This window comes from Dama dama, chromosome 7 (assembly GCF_033118175.1).
Source record: "Dama dama isolate Ldn47 chromosome 7, ASM3311817v1, whole genome shotgun sequence".
NCBI lineage: Eukaryota > Metazoa > Chordata > Mammalia > Artiodactyla > Cervidae > Dama > Dama dama.
Window position 1 is genome coordinate 34,766,766 of NC_083687.1, and position 19,158 is coordinate 34,785,923.

General features: G+C 46.8%; 2 protein-coding genes and 1 pseudogene across 7 annotated transcripts in view; 1 reads left to right on the forward strand and 2 right to left on the reverse strand.

The window, feature by feature from the left end:
* ALDH5A1 (aldehyde dehydrogenase 5 family member A1) overlaps positions 1-6,839 on the reverse strand; it is a 31,709-nt gene extending 24,870 nt beyond the window's left edge. For all 5 annotated transcript variants that reach the window (XM_061147507.1, XM_061147508.1, XM_061147509.1 and 2 more), the window contains exon 1: positions 6,510-6,839. In XM_061147507.1, the coding sequence (XP_061003490.1) occupies positions 6,510-6,836 (327 nt within the window). In that variant the 5' untranslated portion in view covers positions 6,837-6,839. The remainder of the gene's footprint in view (positions 1-6,509) is intronic.
* On the reverse strand, positions 605-3,780 carry LOC133059976 (putative ribosome-binding factor A, mitochondrial; annotated as a pseudogene).
* Positions 6,840-13,484: 6,645 nt separating the features above from the next.
* GPLD1 (glycosylphosphatidylinositol specific phospholipase D1) overlaps positions 13,485-19,158 on the forward strand; it is a 54,635-nt gene continuing 48,961 nt past the window's right edge. For both annotated transcript variants that reach the window (XM_061147505.1, XM_061147506.1), the window contains exons 1-2: positions 13,485-13,614; positions 16,132-16,187. In XM_061147505.1, the coding sequence (XP_061003488.1) occupies positions 13,494-13,614; positions 16,132-16,187 (177 nt within the window). In that variant the 5' untranslated portion in view covers positions 13,485-13,493. The remainder of the gene's footprint in view (positions 13,615-16,131; positions 16,188-19,158) is intronic.

Sequence of the window (19,158 nt, forward strand, 5' to 3'; positions counted from 1 at the left end):
AATGAATTTCACCACACAAAGGTATAGTTCCTTACTTTTTGCAGTAAAATACACAGAACACAGCCTTTACCATCTCAATCACTTTTCAGTACCCAGTTCAGTGGCATTAAGTACAACACTTTCACATGGTCTTGCAGCCATCACCACCCTCCATCACCACCTTTTCATGTCGCAAAACTGACAGTCTGGACCTGTCTCTCCATTCCTCCCAGCCTGAACAACCACCATTCTATTAATACTTTCTGTCTCTGAATCTAACTTCCCTAGGAACCTGATACAGGTAGAGTCATACAGCCTCTGTCCTTTTGTGACTGGCTTATTTCACAGTGTCCTCAAGTATAGTTCCTTATTTTCTGACTTTTTTCACTAAGGTTTTTAGCCCCTTCCCGCAGGCCTCACCACCTCTCCTGCAACACAGCGCGAGGGTGCAGACGACACCTGCAGCTGCCGGAGGGCGCCGGACGGCGCCAGCGGTGCGCATGCACCCGGAGCCGGGTCACGATCCACTCCCTTCTGATCCTCTCTCTCCATCGCAGTTCCTGCTCTGCCTCTTGGAGCCCCACTCGTGGCCCGGGGCATGCTCCTCAGGAGGCCCCCTCGCTCCTCACTCCCCGCCCCGCAGGTAGTTCTTGGGAGAGAGGTCATCGTCCACACGGGGTCTGGCCTTCCTCGTCCTCGTCTGTTTCCTGAGCTCAGCCATGTGCTCTGGCCACAGGGGCCCACGGTCCCGTGGCCTTTCTCTCTCCTCCTCTTGTCTTCCAGGATCTGCTTGTTGAGTGCCTCGTGGTCAATCCCACACAGGTTCGAGTGTGCGCAGGGCCCAGGGTATCACTTGGCGAAGCAGTGTCCAGGGTCTCGGGGTCGCTGAAATCACTTTGCACAAAGTCTTCTTTGTTATCCCGGGGTCCAAAATCAGCCACTGCCAGTAGCCGATCAGTCTCCATCATAGCTGCGTGTCCTGAACACACACTCTGGGCGGCACGTTCCTCGGGGTCTGCTGGGACATCAGAAGACGCCCCACGTGCGCAGCGCTCCTCTGCAGGACGGCCTCCCGTGTGCGCTCTGGGCCTCAGAGAGGGTCGCCCTCCAGAAGACGCGGCAGGCAGAGAAGTCTGAGGCCAGAGAGGCCTTGCAGAGCTCCGCGTTCAGGTCGCACAGCTCCCGGCTCACTTTGGGGGTGCACAGCAAGCCTGTGGGCGCTTTGTAGAGGAGGCCGTTCAGCGCCCCCAGGCGCCCCAGTCTTCCTTCGGGTTCTGGAGGTGCTCATCATCAAGAACTCCAATGGCTTGTGGGTCAACTGAGAGCCCAAGGACCTTCACACCAAAGCTTCCTCCATAGGTAATACAATGCAAATGCGATGAAAACAGTCGCCAGAAAGGCAAGTTCAGGTTTTGTTTTTTGAGAACTTCGTGGAATTTTTGCAAAACATTTTCAATCCAAGGTTGGTTGAATCCGAGGATTTGGAACCTCGGACCCACGGTGGAATGTAAACATTCCTTTGCTTTAGAAGTTCACTTTGCTTTTAGCAGACTTAAAACCATCACAACTGTATAAAAGTACAGACAAAAGGCTGGGTGGAAAAACCACAAATGGTAATAGTGACGGGTGGGCTTTCACAAGCAGAGACTGCGCTTACAGACTTGGCTGCGGGCTCGGGCATCAGGCTCACGCCCAGATGGAGCCCCGTCCCTTTGCAGGACCCCCATTCAGGAGCATTACTTGGTTTTCGAAGCAAATTTCTTGAGCAGGTTCTTGCCACAGGACACAGGCGAGCTGTGCAGACCTCGGGCACCGCTCAGGAGTCCCGAGTGGAGCCCCCCGCAGACCCCTGAGAGCTGCCCATATCTTTGCTCGGCGACTGCCAACAAATGGCCAGGTCTTTATTTTAATGACTCCCTGGCAAGTTGTCCCATAGACTGGGGTGCAGGGTATGGGGTCTGTGATGTTTAGGAAAGGGTTTTGCACACTTCAGAAGAGAGAGGCCAGGCACAACCCTGTGGATGTACTTAATACCATGGAACTGTACATTTGCAAAGAGCTAAAATGGTAAATTTTATATTATGTGCATTTTACCACAATTTTAAAAAAATTTTCAAAGATAAAAGGATGAACAAAGAAACCTGATTAAGTATGTTGTGGAAGAAATGATTTCTTAAATATTTTTTTTAAAAAGGAATTCATTTATATACTTAAAGAGAGAGCCCAGAGAACCCAGGTCAGCAGACCACACAGAGGTGCCCTGAAGGAAGGCACCCCTGAGCTTTGGCCTCCTGCATCTAACAGGTGTACATGAAGCAAAGGAGACTCTGGTTTATTCCTATCTGCCTGAGTGGTTGCCCATAGCAACCAGCAAACCTGGTTTGTCATTCTAAGCCATTTAGTAGGGGCAAGATTTAAATTATTTTCTCATAGCACTCATGAGCCTGAGACTGTGGAAACACCACCAGCTGTCTTTCTCTGAGTTCTTTCCCCTCCCTATTTTGGATAAGCTAACACGCTTTGTTATCTTAGCTCTCAAGGGTGTTGTTGAGTCTTCTGAACCTCAAACCCCCAGAGAAGAGGCATCGACAGCTCTTAAAACAATATTACTACAGTCATTTCACCCTCTCTGTAGAGAGGTGGTAGTGTAGTTGCTAAGTCTTGTCTGACCCTTGTGACCCCATGGACTGGAGCCCGCCAGGCTCCTCTGTCCATGGAATTCTCCAGGCCTCAATACTGGAGTGGGTTGCCATGCCCTCCTCCAGGGGATCTTCCCAACGCAGGGGTCGAACCCAGGTCTCCTGCATTGCGGGTAGATTCTTTATCATCTGAGCCACCAGGGAAGCCCGCCTCCGAAAGGACAAGAAGCAACAAGAACAGCGCTCAGCTGTGGAGGGCAGAGCGGCCCTCAGGGCGTTCCCCGCCTAATCCCTGGAACCTGTGGCTACATGTATTGCTTCACAAGGCCAAAGGGACTCTGCCCACGTGACTAAGGTCAGGTGAGAGCGGACCTGAGTTATCCAGGTGGGCCCCATATAATCACTAGGAGGACTATGAAAGGGAGGGGGAGGGAAGAGGCAGAGCAGGTAGATTCCAGAAGCGGAGGTTGGCGTGGTGCAGTCACAGACCACCGACTCATGGAGGCCTCTGGTGGTGGTGGTTTAGTCACTAAATTGTGTCCGGGTTCTCTGGGGAGTCTTCCTGACCTAGGGATCAAATCCGGTCTCCCACACTGCAGGTGGATTCTTTACCAACTGAGCTACAAGGGAAGCCCCAGGGAAGCCTCTAGAAGGTGGAAAAGCCCAGGAAACCCCCAGAGCTTCCCCAGGGAATGCAGCCCAGCAAACCCCTCTTGGACTTGGACCTCCAGGATGGTAAGAATGATTTTGCATTGTTGCGAGGTGTTAAATCCCTCAGTCTGGGGATGATTCATCCCAGCGGCCAGAGGAAGGACGTGAACGGGCCTAGAGAGGGAAGTAGGGCGACAAGAAAGCCGCCTTACAAGCTGCGTTTGCACCCCGCCATCCAGATGGCAGAGATGGGAAGTTGAGCCCACCGCTTCCTTAGTAAGTCCTCCGAGGTCCTCTCGAGAAGGAGGGGTCCCCAAGAGGCCCCAGGGAAGACCGTCTGACTGCACCTGGAATTGCTCCTGGGCCCCTGAAACACCCCAGTGGGGTAGGTTGAGGCTGCAGGCCCCGGTGGGGTTGGGGGGAGCTCCAAAAAGACACCAGAGGGCCCAGGGCTCACCTCGATGCACACGCTTCCTGCCAGCTTGTGTCTCCCACAGCTGTTAGCACTCATGTGCGTTATCTCTCTAGTTCAGGCGCCTTACCCAGAGCCTATCTCCAAATGCAGTCACATTCTGCGGTACTGGGAGTTATATGAATTTGAGAATACCCTTCTCAACATCCCCCTTACCCTCACTCCGCGTCTAACAGACATCTCAGACTCAGTGGGGCCAAAACGGGGCTCTGGTTTCTCTCCCTGTGCCCCTCTCACCCCTTCCCCATCCTTCCCCATCCCAGTGTGTGGTTTTCCCTTCTCCCTCCAGTGGCTCTGGCCAAAAGCCCTGGAGTCATCCTTCAGTCCTGTCTTTCACCTTCCTACCCCTCTCCCTCCCTCAGTCTTGTCTTTCATCTCTCTCTCTCTCCCCTGTAACAGTCTTTTGGGGAAACCAGCTGTCTTCCACCTTCAAAACATATCCTTTATCAGAACACGCCTCACTGCCTCCACCACTAACTCTAGTGCCGGCCACCAGCATCTCCCATGTAAATCACCACCTCCTAGCGGTCCTTGGACTTCCACCGTTGCCCCCACTACAGTCTATTGTCAGTACTGTGGCCAGAGCATCCTTTCCGAAGGCAAGTTAGAGCTCTCTGAAAACCCTGAAATGAAGCCCTGCCTCAGAGTAAGACCGCACTTAGTCCTTAGAATGGCTACCCACCCCACTCCATCCAGCCCTCTCCTAATTCTTCCCAGTGTCAGCCTCCTTGCTGACCTACAGGTGCGTCAGGCATGCTCCTGACTCAGTTTTTGCTCCAGTTGAATTCCCTCGCCCCCGCAGGTCTTTGCCTCTCCTGTCCTCAATGAGACCTACCCTGATGTTGCAGCCTGAATTCGGTTCCCCTCAAATTCATATAACTCCCAGTACCGCAGAATGTGACTGCATTTGGAGATAGGCTCTGGAAAGAAGCTATTAAGATTAAATGAGGTCATAAGAGTGGATCCTAACCCAATATAACTAGTGTCTTCTCAAGAAGGGATTCGGACACTGACAAGTTCAGAGGGTGGAGCCTACGAAGATGGGGAAGATGGTCGCCCACAAGCCAGGGTGAGAGGGGCCTCAGGAGAAACCAGCCCTGCCCACACGCCTTGAGAGCAGGCTTGTAGCTTCCAGAACTCTGAGACAAGAAATTCCTATTTAAGCCACCGAGTCTGTGATACTGTTATGGTGGCCCTAGCAAATTAATACAGTTGCCCACACTATTTACTTTCCATTTTGCCCCTTTTCTCTGGCCTCTGATCCTGTTAGCCTTCTCTGCTTTTTCTCCCTCATAGCATCCATTACTTTTAACATACTTATTTGTTTGTTGTTCAGTCACTAAGTTGTGTCTGACGCTTTTTGACTCCATGGGCTGCAGCACACCAGACTTCCCTGTCCTTCACCATCTCCCATAGTTTGCTCAAATTCATGTCCATTGAGTCGGTGATGCCATCCAGCCATTTCATACTTTGTCACCCACTTCTCCTGCCCTCCATCTTTCCCAGCATCAGGGTCTTTTCCAACGAGTCGGCTCTTGGCATCAGGTGGCCAAAGTATTGGAGCTTCAGCATCAGTTCTTCCAATCAATATTCAGGGTTGATTTCCTTTAGGATTAACTGGTTTGATCTCCTTGCTGTCCAAGGGACTCTCAAGAGTCTTCTCCAACACCATGGTTCAAAAGTATGAATTCTTCGGCACTCAGCTTTCTTTATAGTCCAACTCTCACATCCATATATGACTACTGGAAAAACCAAAGCTTTGACTATAGGGACCTTTGTTGGCAAAGTGACATCTCTGCTTTTTAATACTGTCTAGGTTTGTCATAGCTTTTCTTCCAAGGAGCAAGCACCAGGACCCAGGGGAAAGGAGCAGTGACTTGTTTGTTTAGCTATGTTATTTGTCACAGGTTAAATCTCCTCCCCCCTCCCCTCCAAGTGAACTCCAGGAGGGCAGGAATGTTTCTTTTGTGGAACTGCTGTACCCCCAGAACCTGCCACAGTGGGTGGCCTAACAGGTGCTCAGAAAATGTCTAATGGATGAATCACTGTTAGACTCCCTTGGTACTTGGATTTCATTGCTGGACTGTCTTCCTTCAGAGGAAGGATGCTGAAGGACAGGGTAGAAAATGACGTCTGGGCTGACTCCCGTGTCATAAACTAAATGAAGGAGGAAGGAAATCTCCCTGCCTCAACATCGCTGCAATCTCTCCCGCTCTGACATCCCCCACCCCACACCCCCAATTCTCTACTTCTGTCAGTTAATGGATGTATCTCCCTATTCAGGCCCCACACCTGGAGGGGGGTCCTGGGTTTGTCTCTTCCCTTGCACAAAGCCCCCGATTTTTCCCCCCCAATTCTCTCCACTCCCCAGTTCATGACTTGGCCCGAGCATTCACTACCAGCCTGCGTGTAAACCACCCTATTAGCCTCCTGCGTGGTCTTCCTGCAGCCAGGCAAGTACTTCAGATACTCTGAAATCACAAGCGCCTTTACCGAAACCAACCACCCTTCCCCCGCGGTCTGCTGGCTTATAATTGCAGGTTCGTATTCTGCTCCCCTACCAGACCCTTTATGAGGCTCGAGGGCGGGGTCACGCTCCCTAACGCCCCGCACCCGGGCTTGGCACAAAGCCGGCGCTCCAAACTTCTTTGTTGTTACTAAGTCTTCCCACGTGGTGTATCCTGGAGCACTGGGGAGGGCAGAGGTGACACGGCTGGTTTCACTAGGGTACAAAGCCCCGATCGCCCCTGGATCAGGCGCGCACTCACCTTGGCCGAGACCCCCCTCCAGCTGCAGAAAGCCTCGTAGGCAGCGCGCACGGCGGCGCGGGCCTCCGGCACCCCGCAGTCGGCCACCAAGCCCAGCTCGGCGCCGCTGGCCGGGTCGTGCACCGGGAAGGTGGCGGCTGCCGAGACCCAGAGGCCGCCCACGAAGCCGTCGGTGCGCAGCAGGGCCTCGGAGAGGCCCGCCGGGCCTCGGGCGTAGCCGCGGATCGGGGCCACCGGGCAGTCGGCACGGGGGCGGCAGACCCGGCTGGGAGGTGCCCGCCGGAGGTGCGGAGCCGGGCAGCTCCGGAGCCGCAGGCAGGTCGCCATGGCCCTGGCGGCGGCTGCAGAAAGCAGGCGAGGGAGCGTGCGCACCCGGAACCCAGGCTGCGGCGGGGGCGCGCCGGGCGGCGGGGACGCGGGCTGCAGGCGGCGGAGAGCAGCGCCCTCTTCCCGCGCCCTTTGGGCAGCACAGCCGCGAACTCTAGACCTTGACTGACCGAGAGCGCCGGCAGGCTTGGCTTCCTGCGCGACCTGGGAAGGATGGCGGATGGGAACGGGAAAGCTCGCTGGTAGAGGCGCCTGCGGACCCGCGTCAGCTTTGTAACTATTCCTTAGTCCCCTCCGCCGCTCCCTCTCACCACCAATCCCTCAACCAGCTTTCCCCGCCGCTGGAATTAGTGCTTGGTCCGTGGATGTGCAGATGTCAGCCCCAGTTTCTTAGGACGTGATCAGGATGATTCACCGTCGTAGCTCCTGTGCATTTAGAATTTGGGGCAAGTGTTCTCGGAGAGGGTGCAGTGTGGCCCAGCGTTCTGCTGCCTGGATGCTTGTCTATTTCTGCGTTAACCGGGAGCAGGGATGCCCTTGATATAAGCGCCTTTGGAGAGGAAAATCCCTTTAACCTGGGTCCGCTGCTTTGCGGGATGGAATAACCTGCCCCATAGGTTTGTTGTAAGAGAAGGTATAAGGCTCGGTACGGTTGCTACCTTAAATTCAGCTCAGTGTTAAAATCCATGCTAGCTGATCTGGGTCAAACAATAGCGAGATTAAAGTGTCCACTAAAAAAATGCACAATTTGAGAGTTTCTAGTTAAGTTTTATTTGGGGCAAAATGAGGGCTGCAGCCTGAGAGGCAGCACCTCAGATAGCTCTGAGAGACTGCTCCAAAGAGGCAGTGGGGGGAAGTCATTATATAAGATTTTGGTGAAGGTGGGAGTTCAATACAATTAAACACTCATTTTACAAAAGGTTTTCTGCTATTCTGGCTTCCCTTGTGGCTCAGCTGGTAAAGAATCCGCCTGCAGTGCATGAGTGAAGTTACTTAGTCGTGTCTGACTTTGCGACCCCATGGTCTGTAGCCTACCAGGCTCCTCCGTCCATGGGACGTTCCAGGCAAGAGTACTGGAGTGGGTTGCTATTGCCTTCTCCAGGGGATCTTCCCAACCCAGGGAGGAAACCCAGGTCTCCTGCATTGCAGGCAGACGCTTTACCGCCTGAGCCATCAGGGAAGCTGGGTTCAATCTCTGGGTTAGGAAGATCCCCTGGAGAACAGAAAGGCTACCCAATCCACTATTCTGGCCTGGAGAATCCATGGACTACAGTCCAGTGGGTCACAAAGAGTTGGATACAACTGAGCGACTTTGACTTTCACTTTTGTGCTTGTCAGGAGGCTCTGATGTCAGCATGAAAAGATTTAGTACAATTAGTGCCTTTCTAGATATGAGGAGATGCAAGTATTGGAATCATGAAATCAGTTCCTGAAAATATCCAACTATCTAAAGACCTGTCCCACCAGATTCCCTGGAGCACAGAGTGCCTCACTCCACCCTGAATTCCCTCAGGGAGTGTTGAAGCTCAACAGCTGTAGCGCCAGGGGGTTCAGTCTCCTCAGAGGCAGATGGCAAATGCCCTTGTGGTTCGGTCGCTGACAATGATCTTGAAGTGAAGTGAAGTCACTCAGTCACATCCGACTATTTGCGACCCCATGAACTGTATTCTACTAGGCTCCTCTGTCCGTGGGATTTTCCAGGCAAGAGTACTGGTTGCCATTCCTTTGCCAGGAAATCTTCCCAACCCAGGGATTGAACCCGGGTCTCCTGCATTGTAGGCAGACGCTTTACCGTCTGAGCCTCTAGGGAAGTCCAAATGCTCTTGGCAAGTGTCAGTTTGTAGTTGACACAAGTTAGGCCACCAGTGAGTCAACAGGACCCTTTTGTCAAAATCAGGCAACCAAGGTATGATCAGAGTTAGACTTTGCCTAAAACTCCGGAAGTAGCAAGGAAGCCTCAACTTTGATGAGGATATAAATAGCAGGCCTATACTCAGAGTCTCTGGGTTCAAATGAAGCCTAACTCTCAGAGTTGATTTAGAATCACTAGTCCCAAAAAACTCCTGTATTTCTACTAAGAGGAGAGGTTCTTGCTGGCTTTGGTAGAGCCTGTGGTGTTTCACAGAAAGTTTTCACTTCTGTCTCAGGTTCAGAGGATTTGTTAACAAATTAAGCCACTTGTTATAGACAAACAAATAATACCAATATTTATTAGAGAATTATCCAGCTTACTTTCAATATACTAACATTTAAAAAAGAAATAGAAACAGCAGAGGATACATCACCAAATTGGGTTTTGACCAGCATCCAGACTTAGCCCTGGGAAGTCCCATGACACAGCTCATCTGGAGTCCCAATTGGGAAGATGTCCCAGGAAGTGAGTCTGCTCTGTGGGTGAAAATTACAGTTCAGTAGTTGTTCAGTTGCTCAGTCATACTTGACTCTTTGCAACCGCATGGACTGCAAACTGCCAGTCTTCCCTGTTCTTCACCATCTCCTAGAGCTTGCTCAAACTCATGTCCATTGAGTCGGTGATGCTATCCAAGCATCTCATCCTCTGTGATCCCCTTCTCCTCCTGCCTTCAATCTTTCCCAGCATCAGGGTCTTTTCCAATGAGTTGATTGTTTGTATCAGGTGGCCAAGGTATTGGAGCTTTAGCATCACTCTTTCCAATGAATATTCAAGGCTGATTTTCTTTAGGATTGACTGATTTGATCTCCTTGCTGTCCATGGGACTCTCAAGAATCTTCTCCAACACCACAGTTTCAAGGCATCAATTCTTCAGTGATCAGCCTTCTTTTTGGTCCAACTCTCACATCCATACATGACTACCATACATGGAAAAACCATATCTTTGACTATTCAGACCTTTGTTGGAAATGTCTCTTCTTTTTAATACGCTGTCTAGGTTTGTCATAACTTTTCTTCCAAGGAGCAAGTGTCTTAATTTCATTAAATTTCTTTTTATTTTCACCGTTCAGGGCTCCTGTTTATAATCCCAGGACATAAACTGATAGCATCATCAATCTGTGAGCAAATTGCAGCTCTGATTTCATGTTAAGGCTGTTTGTTTTGTCCGGTAAAACTTGGAATTTTGTTAAGCCTGGAGCTTGTTTGGCCTGATCCCCTCCAGGGGTTCAGCAGTCTCAAGGTAGGTCCCCTGTCTGATGTATGGGGCTTATCTATCAAGTCTTGCACTCAGAGTCAATGTAGTTAGAAGCAAGGTCAGAAGCCAGCCCTGCTTTGTCTCTGAAACTAAACAAGACTATTTAGTTTCCCTAACAGTGTGGGCTCTTCAACTTTTTCTAGGTTGTTTTTTTTGGCGAAAGGCTGAGGTTGTACTTTATATCTTGACTTTGGTTGCTGAGTCAGTGTCATTCAGTCTTGAGTCACATTTGTAGCAGAAACGGGAATAGCGTTGGGTTCCCTGATGGCTCAGATGGTAAAATATCCACCTATCATGAGGGAGACCTTGGTTCAATCCCTGGGTTGGGAAGATCCCCTGGAGAAGGGAATGGCTACCCACTTCAGTATTCTGGCCTGGAAAATTTCATGGACAGAGGAGTCTGGCGGGCTACAGCCCATGGGGTTGCAAAGAGTTGGGCACAACTGAGCTACTTGCACTTTCAGAGTTTAATCTTTCATGTGTTCTATTGAAGGAATTTTGGGTGAGAGGCAGTGCTAAGTTTGAGTAGGCTCCGAGAGTTGGTGATGGACAGGGAAGCCTGGTGTGCTGCAATCCATGGAGTTGCAAAGAGTAGGACACGACTGAGCTGAACTGGGTATCATTTCTGGACTGGGGAACTGGTGTGTTTCCATCTCCTGCCTGCAGAGGGAGCTCTATGGATGGTTGATTTCTGAGGTTTGGGGAAATCTGTTTTGTTGAGCAAGTGAGGCCCAGAATAATGAAGTCGGCTGTGTTGCTTCTCTTGATCAGAAATTACTCTTACGTTTCCAGTGTTCTATTTCAAACGGTGCCCACTCTGCCTAGGGCCCATAGTGTTTTTATGGGAACACAAAAACGTTTCCCTTCTTATAAAGTCAGAATTAAAAAATAAGATTTTACTTTTAAGTATTAATATATTAACCTTGATAGCAACGCAGATGTAAAATGTGATTTTTTTTTCTTTAAGAAAAATGTTTATTTTTATGAAAGAGGAGGCTGCCACCAAGGCAAAAGTGCCTAGGGCCTAGGAAATTCACCTTGTCCCTTGCCTGACTCCCCCACTATTCTGTGCTCTTTGCAAACTCCCTTTCAGAGCAGAAATGATTCCCTCCTGACTCCCATCTTGCTTCTAGGCTGCCCTGATGCCTTCCAGAGCTGGCCAGGTGTGTTCATGTATTAGGAAAGAGGGCAGGGGGTGGAAAGAAAAATAATTCCATACACATTTGTCAGATAGTTTTCTTAATATTGCAAGCTATATTTTAACTTTCCTTTAAAAGTTGTATATTTGTTTTCATAGTTACGAGGGTAATACAGACTTCACAAAATCTCAAGCACTATTGTCCTGTAAAGGTCCTATCTCATAACCATCACACTAGACTGCCTAAGCAAGTAATTACCTCTTGTTCTATTGCATACATAAAATTAAGTCATTCTGAACCGTAAACACAAAAATTATATGTAATGAGAAACTCGGGATTAGTATTGCTTAGTTACGGATCCCTGAACCTGTTTCTTTCTCTGGAGCTTTGTGGTTGGGTTTGTTTTATTAAATTTCATTAGATCCCATTTTCAGGCAGTGCTTCATCTTCCCTGTTGACCCTTTGCAGCCTTCTTACCTTGTTGTTCACTGAATACTCCTGGGTCTTCTGGGCTTGTGAAGCGAAGTTGGTCAGTCATGTCCAACTCTTTTCAACCCCATGGACTATAGCCTGCCAGGCTCCTCTGTCCATGCGATTTTCCAGGCAAGAATCCTGGAGTGGGTTGCCATTTCCTTCTCCAGGGGATCTTCCCAAACCAGGGATCAAACCTGGGTCTCCTGCACTGCAGGCAGATTCTTTACCATCTGAGCCACCAGGGAAAGTTCTTCTGGGCTTACCAGAGCCCTAAATTGTAATCACCACCCTCTCACATGCAGGCTTTAGAAAACCTGGAGTGAGAAGGGGGCAAACTCCACGGCTTCTGGTGGCCAGAAGGGTCCAGCAGGCTGCACGCATCGTGTGGCTGGTGGGGACGGGGGAACGTGGGGAGGGTACCTCTGGCTGGGGACAGAGATTGCCAGCTGGATGGAGCTCCAGCTGGTGGTCCTCGCATATGGGGGCATCAGTTCATGAAGCCAGTTCTTTGTTTTTTAAAAACAGCTAGAAATCAGGTTTTGTTGTTTGTGTTTTAAGGGTTGTGCTGCACAGCTTTGGGGATCTTAGTTCCCGCACCAGGAATCGAACCCGGGGCTCTCAGCATAGAAATCTAGCTGGTCCACTGCAGTGAATTCCCAGAAATCTAGATTTCTATGCAGATTTTTCCTGTAAAAAAAAAAAAAAAAAAAAAATTGGCCTAAGTTTATAAAACAGTCCATTTGCCAAACAAAACACTCAGTTTATGGCCTCTGACCTACAGTCAGGAGCAGTGGGGCCTCAGGCTGTCCAGGTTGGGGAAGAGCTGTTAGCATTGCTTTCTTTGGGGGCTTTGCAGGAGCAAAGGAAACTTGGCAGATGCCTGAGGGTCTCAGATCATCCCGTCTTCTCTTCTTCTCTTCCATTTGGCTAACCTGAGAATGGACTCTGTGTCCTCCCCTTCTTTCAAAATCAACTTTCCTGCTTCTAATGTTATGCGTCATCTGAGCTTTAAGATCACCATCATTTCTACAAAGAGTTACACCTAAGTTCTCCCATGGATTAAGTGTGATAGATTGCATACTTGTATGTCAGGTATATTCTGAACCTCTCATTTTCTGAATCCTTTCTTGATCTGAAATCTGTCTCTCCCCACTCACACTTCCCTCTCCCCCGCTGAAAGTGTTATCAGCATCTTTGCTTGCAGGAATCTGACCAGGCAGCAGGTTCTGGATAAGCGCTTTAAGAACAGCCGGGGAGAAAGAGACCAGGAGTAGTTGCTATTGTGTAATCCCATACAAGTGTCATTATCTGTTGCCAAATAATGAAAGAGAAGCCGGTTCCAACTGATCATCATAAAAGCTTTCCCAGCACTTGTGGCTGCAGAAGCCGAGGAAGCAGGGCAACCAGATGTATGTGTGGAAAGATGCAAGAGAAATCGACTCTTGTGAGGTGAGGTGGTCCAATATATGGATTGTCAATACAATCAATATCTTTTAAAGATAAAGGTTGTCAATATCTTTTTTTTTTTTAAAGAAAGCAAAGAATATTTGGAGACAACTTTGCTTGCATCTCCATCCAAATGTTATATTAAAAAGAAATCCAGGAGAAACCAGAGTCAGAAGGTGGGAATGCTCCTAACGGGAGGCATTGAGATTTCAGTTTATCCTTATTTTTTTCCTTTCCTCTCCCAGGTGGAGTTTGTTTGCTGTCCTGGTGAAGTTAAACAGTAGTTAAACAGTTGACTTCACTGGGAAATAATATTATTTTGAAATGAGGCAGGGTTTCCCGTGTCAGTGACCTGGTTAGAGGGAGAGCAGCTGGTCTGGGCCAGGCTTCTAGACTCTGTGCTGCCGCAGCTCAGAGCATTGCTCGTCACCATGGGAGCGGGGAGTAATGAGAGCATGTCTGCTTTCAGATTCTGGTCAGGACTGCTGATGCTGCTGGGCTTCCTTTGCCCTAGAAGTTCACCATGTGGCGTTTCGACACACATAGAAATAGGTAAGTGCCAGTCTCTTGTCATGGTATGAAGGACAGTGTATCTGTCAAATGTTATGGAGGAGATTTAGAATTGATCCCATGTGTTGACAACGAGTTCCCCTGCTGCCCTGAACCATGCGGCAGTGAAGGGGGGAAAGCCCAGGCTGGAGTCGTCCAGGGTTGGGGACTATCAGAGTGAAGTCCATGGAGGAGAGGAAGGTGCTTTGGTCACTGGGTCTCGGGCTGTTTCTCTGCATGGGGAAATAGGAACTGGATAAACTTGGGGGGTGGGGGGGTGTTCCCATGAAGCAGAAGAACTGATAGAATGGGAGAAGAGAAAAGTGGGTGTAGTGTGGGAGGAGTGAGGAATCTATTTTTGTTTCTACGTTTCCAAGTATACATAAAGGACCACATATAGCCACGGGACTGGGTCCCCTGAGTCAAACAGCTTTAGAGATGGTTGGCTTCAGGGAGGGCAAGGAAGTGGGGAAATTTGAGCAGTCCCTGGTATTAGAGATGCCCAGAATGATGGCAGGATTTGGGGAGCCCAGGGATACAATAAGCCGATGCCTATGAGCTCGGGGCGGGGCAAAGGCTGAGTGATCTGGATAAAGGTAGATGGTAGCACAAAAGGTTGGTTCTTGGATGAAATGTATTCGTAATGTTTTTTCACTCTTTAGATAAAAACAGTACCAATGTTTTAGTTATGCTACCTCTAGAAGATTCAAAGCAGAACAAGATTATGAATGAAAAATGAAAATTTGGGATGGGGGTAAGGAGGCTTAAGAGGGAGGGGTATATGCATACTTATGGCTGACTCACGTTGTACAGGAGAAATTAATACAACATTGTAAAGCAATTATCCCCCAATTTAAAAAAAATATGAAAATTTATCAGTGCAAATCAGAATATTGAGCTCTGCTGGACAAGAACTGTATGATCACAGAATTATGATTTGAAGGAATACTGGAGATCACTGAGTATAGTTCCTTTATTTTACAATAGAGGAAATGGATCACAGAGAGTTTTCACAGCTAACTTGTTACTGACCTAGTCTAGAGTTACATATCCTAACAGCTGGTCCAGTGTTCTTTCAGGAAACATCTATGCTAAAGTGTTAGTCATTTAACATCTAAAATGTTAGATGTTAGAGTCACGAGACAGTGGAAAAGTGAATTAGGCGTAGGTTTTAATACCAGCTCTGCTATAAACTACGTGAGTGACTCTGGGCAACTCACTTTCTCTTTCTCTTTTGCAAAATGAGGGGGCTGAACTTCTTGATGAATTCTAAATTATCTTGCACATCTAAGTTCTGTGAAACTGAAATTGCTAAAAACACTAGCAGTGGGCCAAAGAGGAACAAATATAAGTGGGAATATTCAACTTTTTAATCTTTAGAGTAAAAAATTAGCAAGACAGATGAAATCTTAAAATTTTTAAAAAGCAGATTGTTGCTTCCATTTCTTCAGTAGGTGCCAAACAAGAGTCCTAATGATTAATATGTTAATATATGTTAAATGTAAAATATAATATGTTTATGTGGACATAATTGAAGGCAATTCCAAATCTGCACAGATTGTGAGGATTCTTATACAAAAAGAAATTAAAACTTCAATAATTATTTGCCAATAACTTACATGATTTCATAAATATCCTGATTCTTGTTTTCACTTCTTATATAAGGCCTGTGTAGATGGTTGACATTTATATGAGCTAATTAGAATTTGCCTCCTTCAGTGGTTTCAGTTTGTAAGCCTCTATAATCTTGTATACCTGCTATTTGTGTCAGCTACGACCTTGCCTCTTTATGATATAAATGTTTATAACATGGTAGAGGCTAGATTTTTGTTGTACGAATTAAAACATTGGATGTGATTTCCAATAGAAATAAGGTGTCACCTTTGACTATGTCTTCACGAGGAGTGTTCCTGTTATTGATACTAAGAAGATTGAGGGTGTGGGTGTGCATATCTTATGGGCGTGGGTGTGTGGGTGGAGCACGTGGCTTTTTGAGACTTTTTTTTCTCCTTCTAAAGTAGTCCAATGATGAAGAAAACATTTATGGGTCATTGATTCAGTCCATGGTTTAGACCCTGTATTGTACAGATAAACTTGGTTTGTCTACCCCAGTGGGTTGTTGAAGCAAAATATAACTTCTGTTTTTGGCATTTATCAGTCATGAGCTCATCACTTAGCCTTTTTTTGTGTGTGTGTGATTCTCTTACCAAACCTATAAGGTGGATGTTATTTACTTAATTTTACATAGGAGGAAACTGAGGCCTGGAGAGGTAATGTAACTTACCCAAGGTCATAAGAGCTAGTTAAGCAGAAACTGTAATTTTGATTTGTACTGTAACAATATTGTTTGAATCTAATTATTGGCTAATGAAAATTACTAGTACAAATTGAATTTTCACTTCCCACTTCCTTGACAGTTACAGGCACAAAATTATATATTTTCCTTTTAAAATGATCTTCAGGCAGTTCTGTTTTCAGTTACAGTTGGATTTAATTCATTTATATATTTATTTATTACAGGGCACAGAGCTCTGGAGTTTCTCCACCTTCAGGATGGGAGTATTAATTACAAAGAGGTAAGAAGTTTGATTTTTTTTCTTTTATTCCTTGGACATTAGCTTTCCCTCAGAGGTGACAAAGGCCCTAACAGATATTGAAATACCTAATTTCAATAAAAAATATGTCATTTTTATATCTTTATAAAATATTAATATTTGGGGTTAAAATGTATATATACTTTAGCACTACTTGAGTATATATAATAATGAAATATTTTATGTAGATTATTGTTTGAAAAATATTGGAAAGCATTTTTTGAGAGTACACCTTATTTCTTTTTGTAAAGAAAGGTTATACTTAAGCTATTTTTTCCCACTTCTTAACTCTCTGTGTTACATAAAAATTGTATCATCATAGGAAGAAGTATTTATTGAGAAGTATGCTTTGAGATTTTGATTTTTCTGCCTACTGTATTCTTGGTATGACTAGCTGATGGCTCACCTTTACGCATCTTCAAACTAGTTGAAACCATTCTGGCACTATACACTATTTCTAATTCTATAGCTAAATAAAACTGTGTGACAAAGATTCTTAAATATTACCTCTGAGAGGAGTGGTTAAATTCTCTATGACTTCAGAATTGGATCAAATTATTTACCAGTGAGTGTTGATAATCCAATGTAGAAAGTAGGATTGATACAATAACTGAAATCTAGCATTGTTCATAAACTTCTTCTAGTCATTAGTTTCTTTTTTTTTTTTTTTCTTTCTTTTTTTTTATTCCTTGAGGAGGAACCAGGATCCTGCTTTAATCACTGCACTTTGGTTTCCTCCTTTGTTTCTATTAGCAACTATTTGAATTTGCTTTTTGGAACAGGGAGGTTTAGAAGTCTGAAGTTTGTTATCTAACAAATTAGAAATGGGGGATAAAAAAAAGAAAGGCTTTTGTGCTCAGGCGACCCCTGCAGCAGTTTTGCTGGGTTACAAACTTATTCAACCTGAATAACTGAAGCTAAAAGCTGATTTTTTTTTTTTTTTTTTTTAATTCAAGTATGGGACCCAACTGAAGCGACTTAGCACACGTGCACACATTGTTGGTTTACAAAGTTGTGCTAAGTCATTATTAATAACAAACATGATTTTAGTCAAAGTACGTGGGAAATTATCAAAGTGATCTTGTTATAAGTACCAAGAACTTTGATCTTTCTTCATTTAGGGTGGAAGGGACCAGAAACTGCTGAGCTGGTAAGAAGGTCACACAAATAACTAAACACTTAGTGGGAGTCAAAGTTTTTGTTCATTCGGTCCAAATTATTCATTCAGTGTATTCTAGATACCTGTCCACACACACTGTCCATCCACCAGACCAGGCTGAACTATGCATCCAAATCAGAATTCATCATTTATTGATTTTTAAGACCTTGGACAAGTTCTGTCCTTAAGCCTCATCTGTGAAATAGGGATGATAATATGTACTTAATTAGGGCATCCTTAGAGTTAGAAGTTGGCTTTCCAGGTGACTCAGTGGTAAAGAATCGGCCTGCCAATGCAGGAGACCTGGATCCTGACGATCCCCTGAAGGGAATGGCAACTCACTCCAGTAATCTTGCCTGGGTAAAGCCCATTGACAGAGGAGCCTGGAGGGCTGGCTACAGTCTAGGAAGCACAAGAGTCAGACCCGACTTTGCGACTAAACAACATAGTTAAAAGTTAGGTCAGGTCCCCAGAAATGCGAACCAACTTGATGTTTCGTGACATATGTCACTGTTAGTCCACCAGGAACTGGTACAGGATGAAAGAAATCATAAGTGACCCTCTCTCTCTGCAGATTCCCTTTCCCAATATAAGCGTGTGCTTCAGTCCTGTCCGACCATGTACGACGGTAAGGGCTGTAGCCCCCCAGGCTCCTCTGTCCGTGGGGATTCTCCAGGCAAGAATACTGGCGAATTGGGAGCACCTGGGTTGCTATGCCCGCCACCAGAGGATCTCCCCCACCCAGGGATCGAACTCCCATCCCCCGCCCGGTCTCTTAGGTTTCCTGCTTTGGCAGGCGGGTTCTTCACCAATAGGGCCATCTGGGAATCCCTCCCAATCTAAAAGGGCAGCAAAACGCTCGCAGAGGTCCCTACACAATGCAGCAACACGAGATGCCAACAGCCTGTCCCCAGTGGCAACATTCACTCATCTTCCAAAATCGTTTTGAGTTCTTCGAATCCTGTTACTTTTCTTTGGCTCTTGACGCTCTGCAAACACAATCTGTGCTAAACCCTGCTGTTGTCCGACGTCAAAGGCTTGGCTGTACGTCGGAGGACTTCCCAGAGGACCGTAGTTTGGTCCCAAGAGGACAGGATGCCTGGAGCGCCAACTGTACACGCCTTCTAGTCATTAGTTTCAACTTCCTTACTCACCAATTTAACAGGCCCTCTAGGGAAAAAAACAGTGTTTGTATTTGTCATCTTCATTGACCCTGATAGAAAGTTGGTAGGAAGAGGAGAAATAAGAATCTGCCTAATTTATGGTGTGAGCAATCAATCCTGAGTGTGCCCAGAGTGCTTTTCTAGTAGAGGTATCCAAGCTTGTATCACTAACTTAAAACATGTTAAATGGACACACATCATTCCCCTCGGCACTGATCCTAATCCGTACACTGATATCGTCACTGGAAATGGCTTGAGTGCCCTGAGTGCCTTGAGTGCATCTCCCCCTTTTAACTCATGAAGACAGGGATTATGTTAGCTTTTTTCGTGCTATCAGAAAATCTCTCTTCAAAGATTGAGGATCTGTTTCAAAGATTGAAGATACATAACTTTGTATGTGGGAATCTTTAGAGTTCCTCTTTCTCTGTACTAAAACCTGCTCTCTGGTGAGTGCTGGACTCATTGGTCCAGTTTGGTGAAAAGATCCAGAGGGAGGCTACCCCAAGGATGCTAGACAGATCCCACAGGCTGGTGGTGCTCAGCAAGCCCTGCACATTTAGGGTCTGGGTTCTGTTGGTTCTGGGATTCTCTTTTGCTGATCCATCCAGAGGTGACTGCATTTGTAATGACT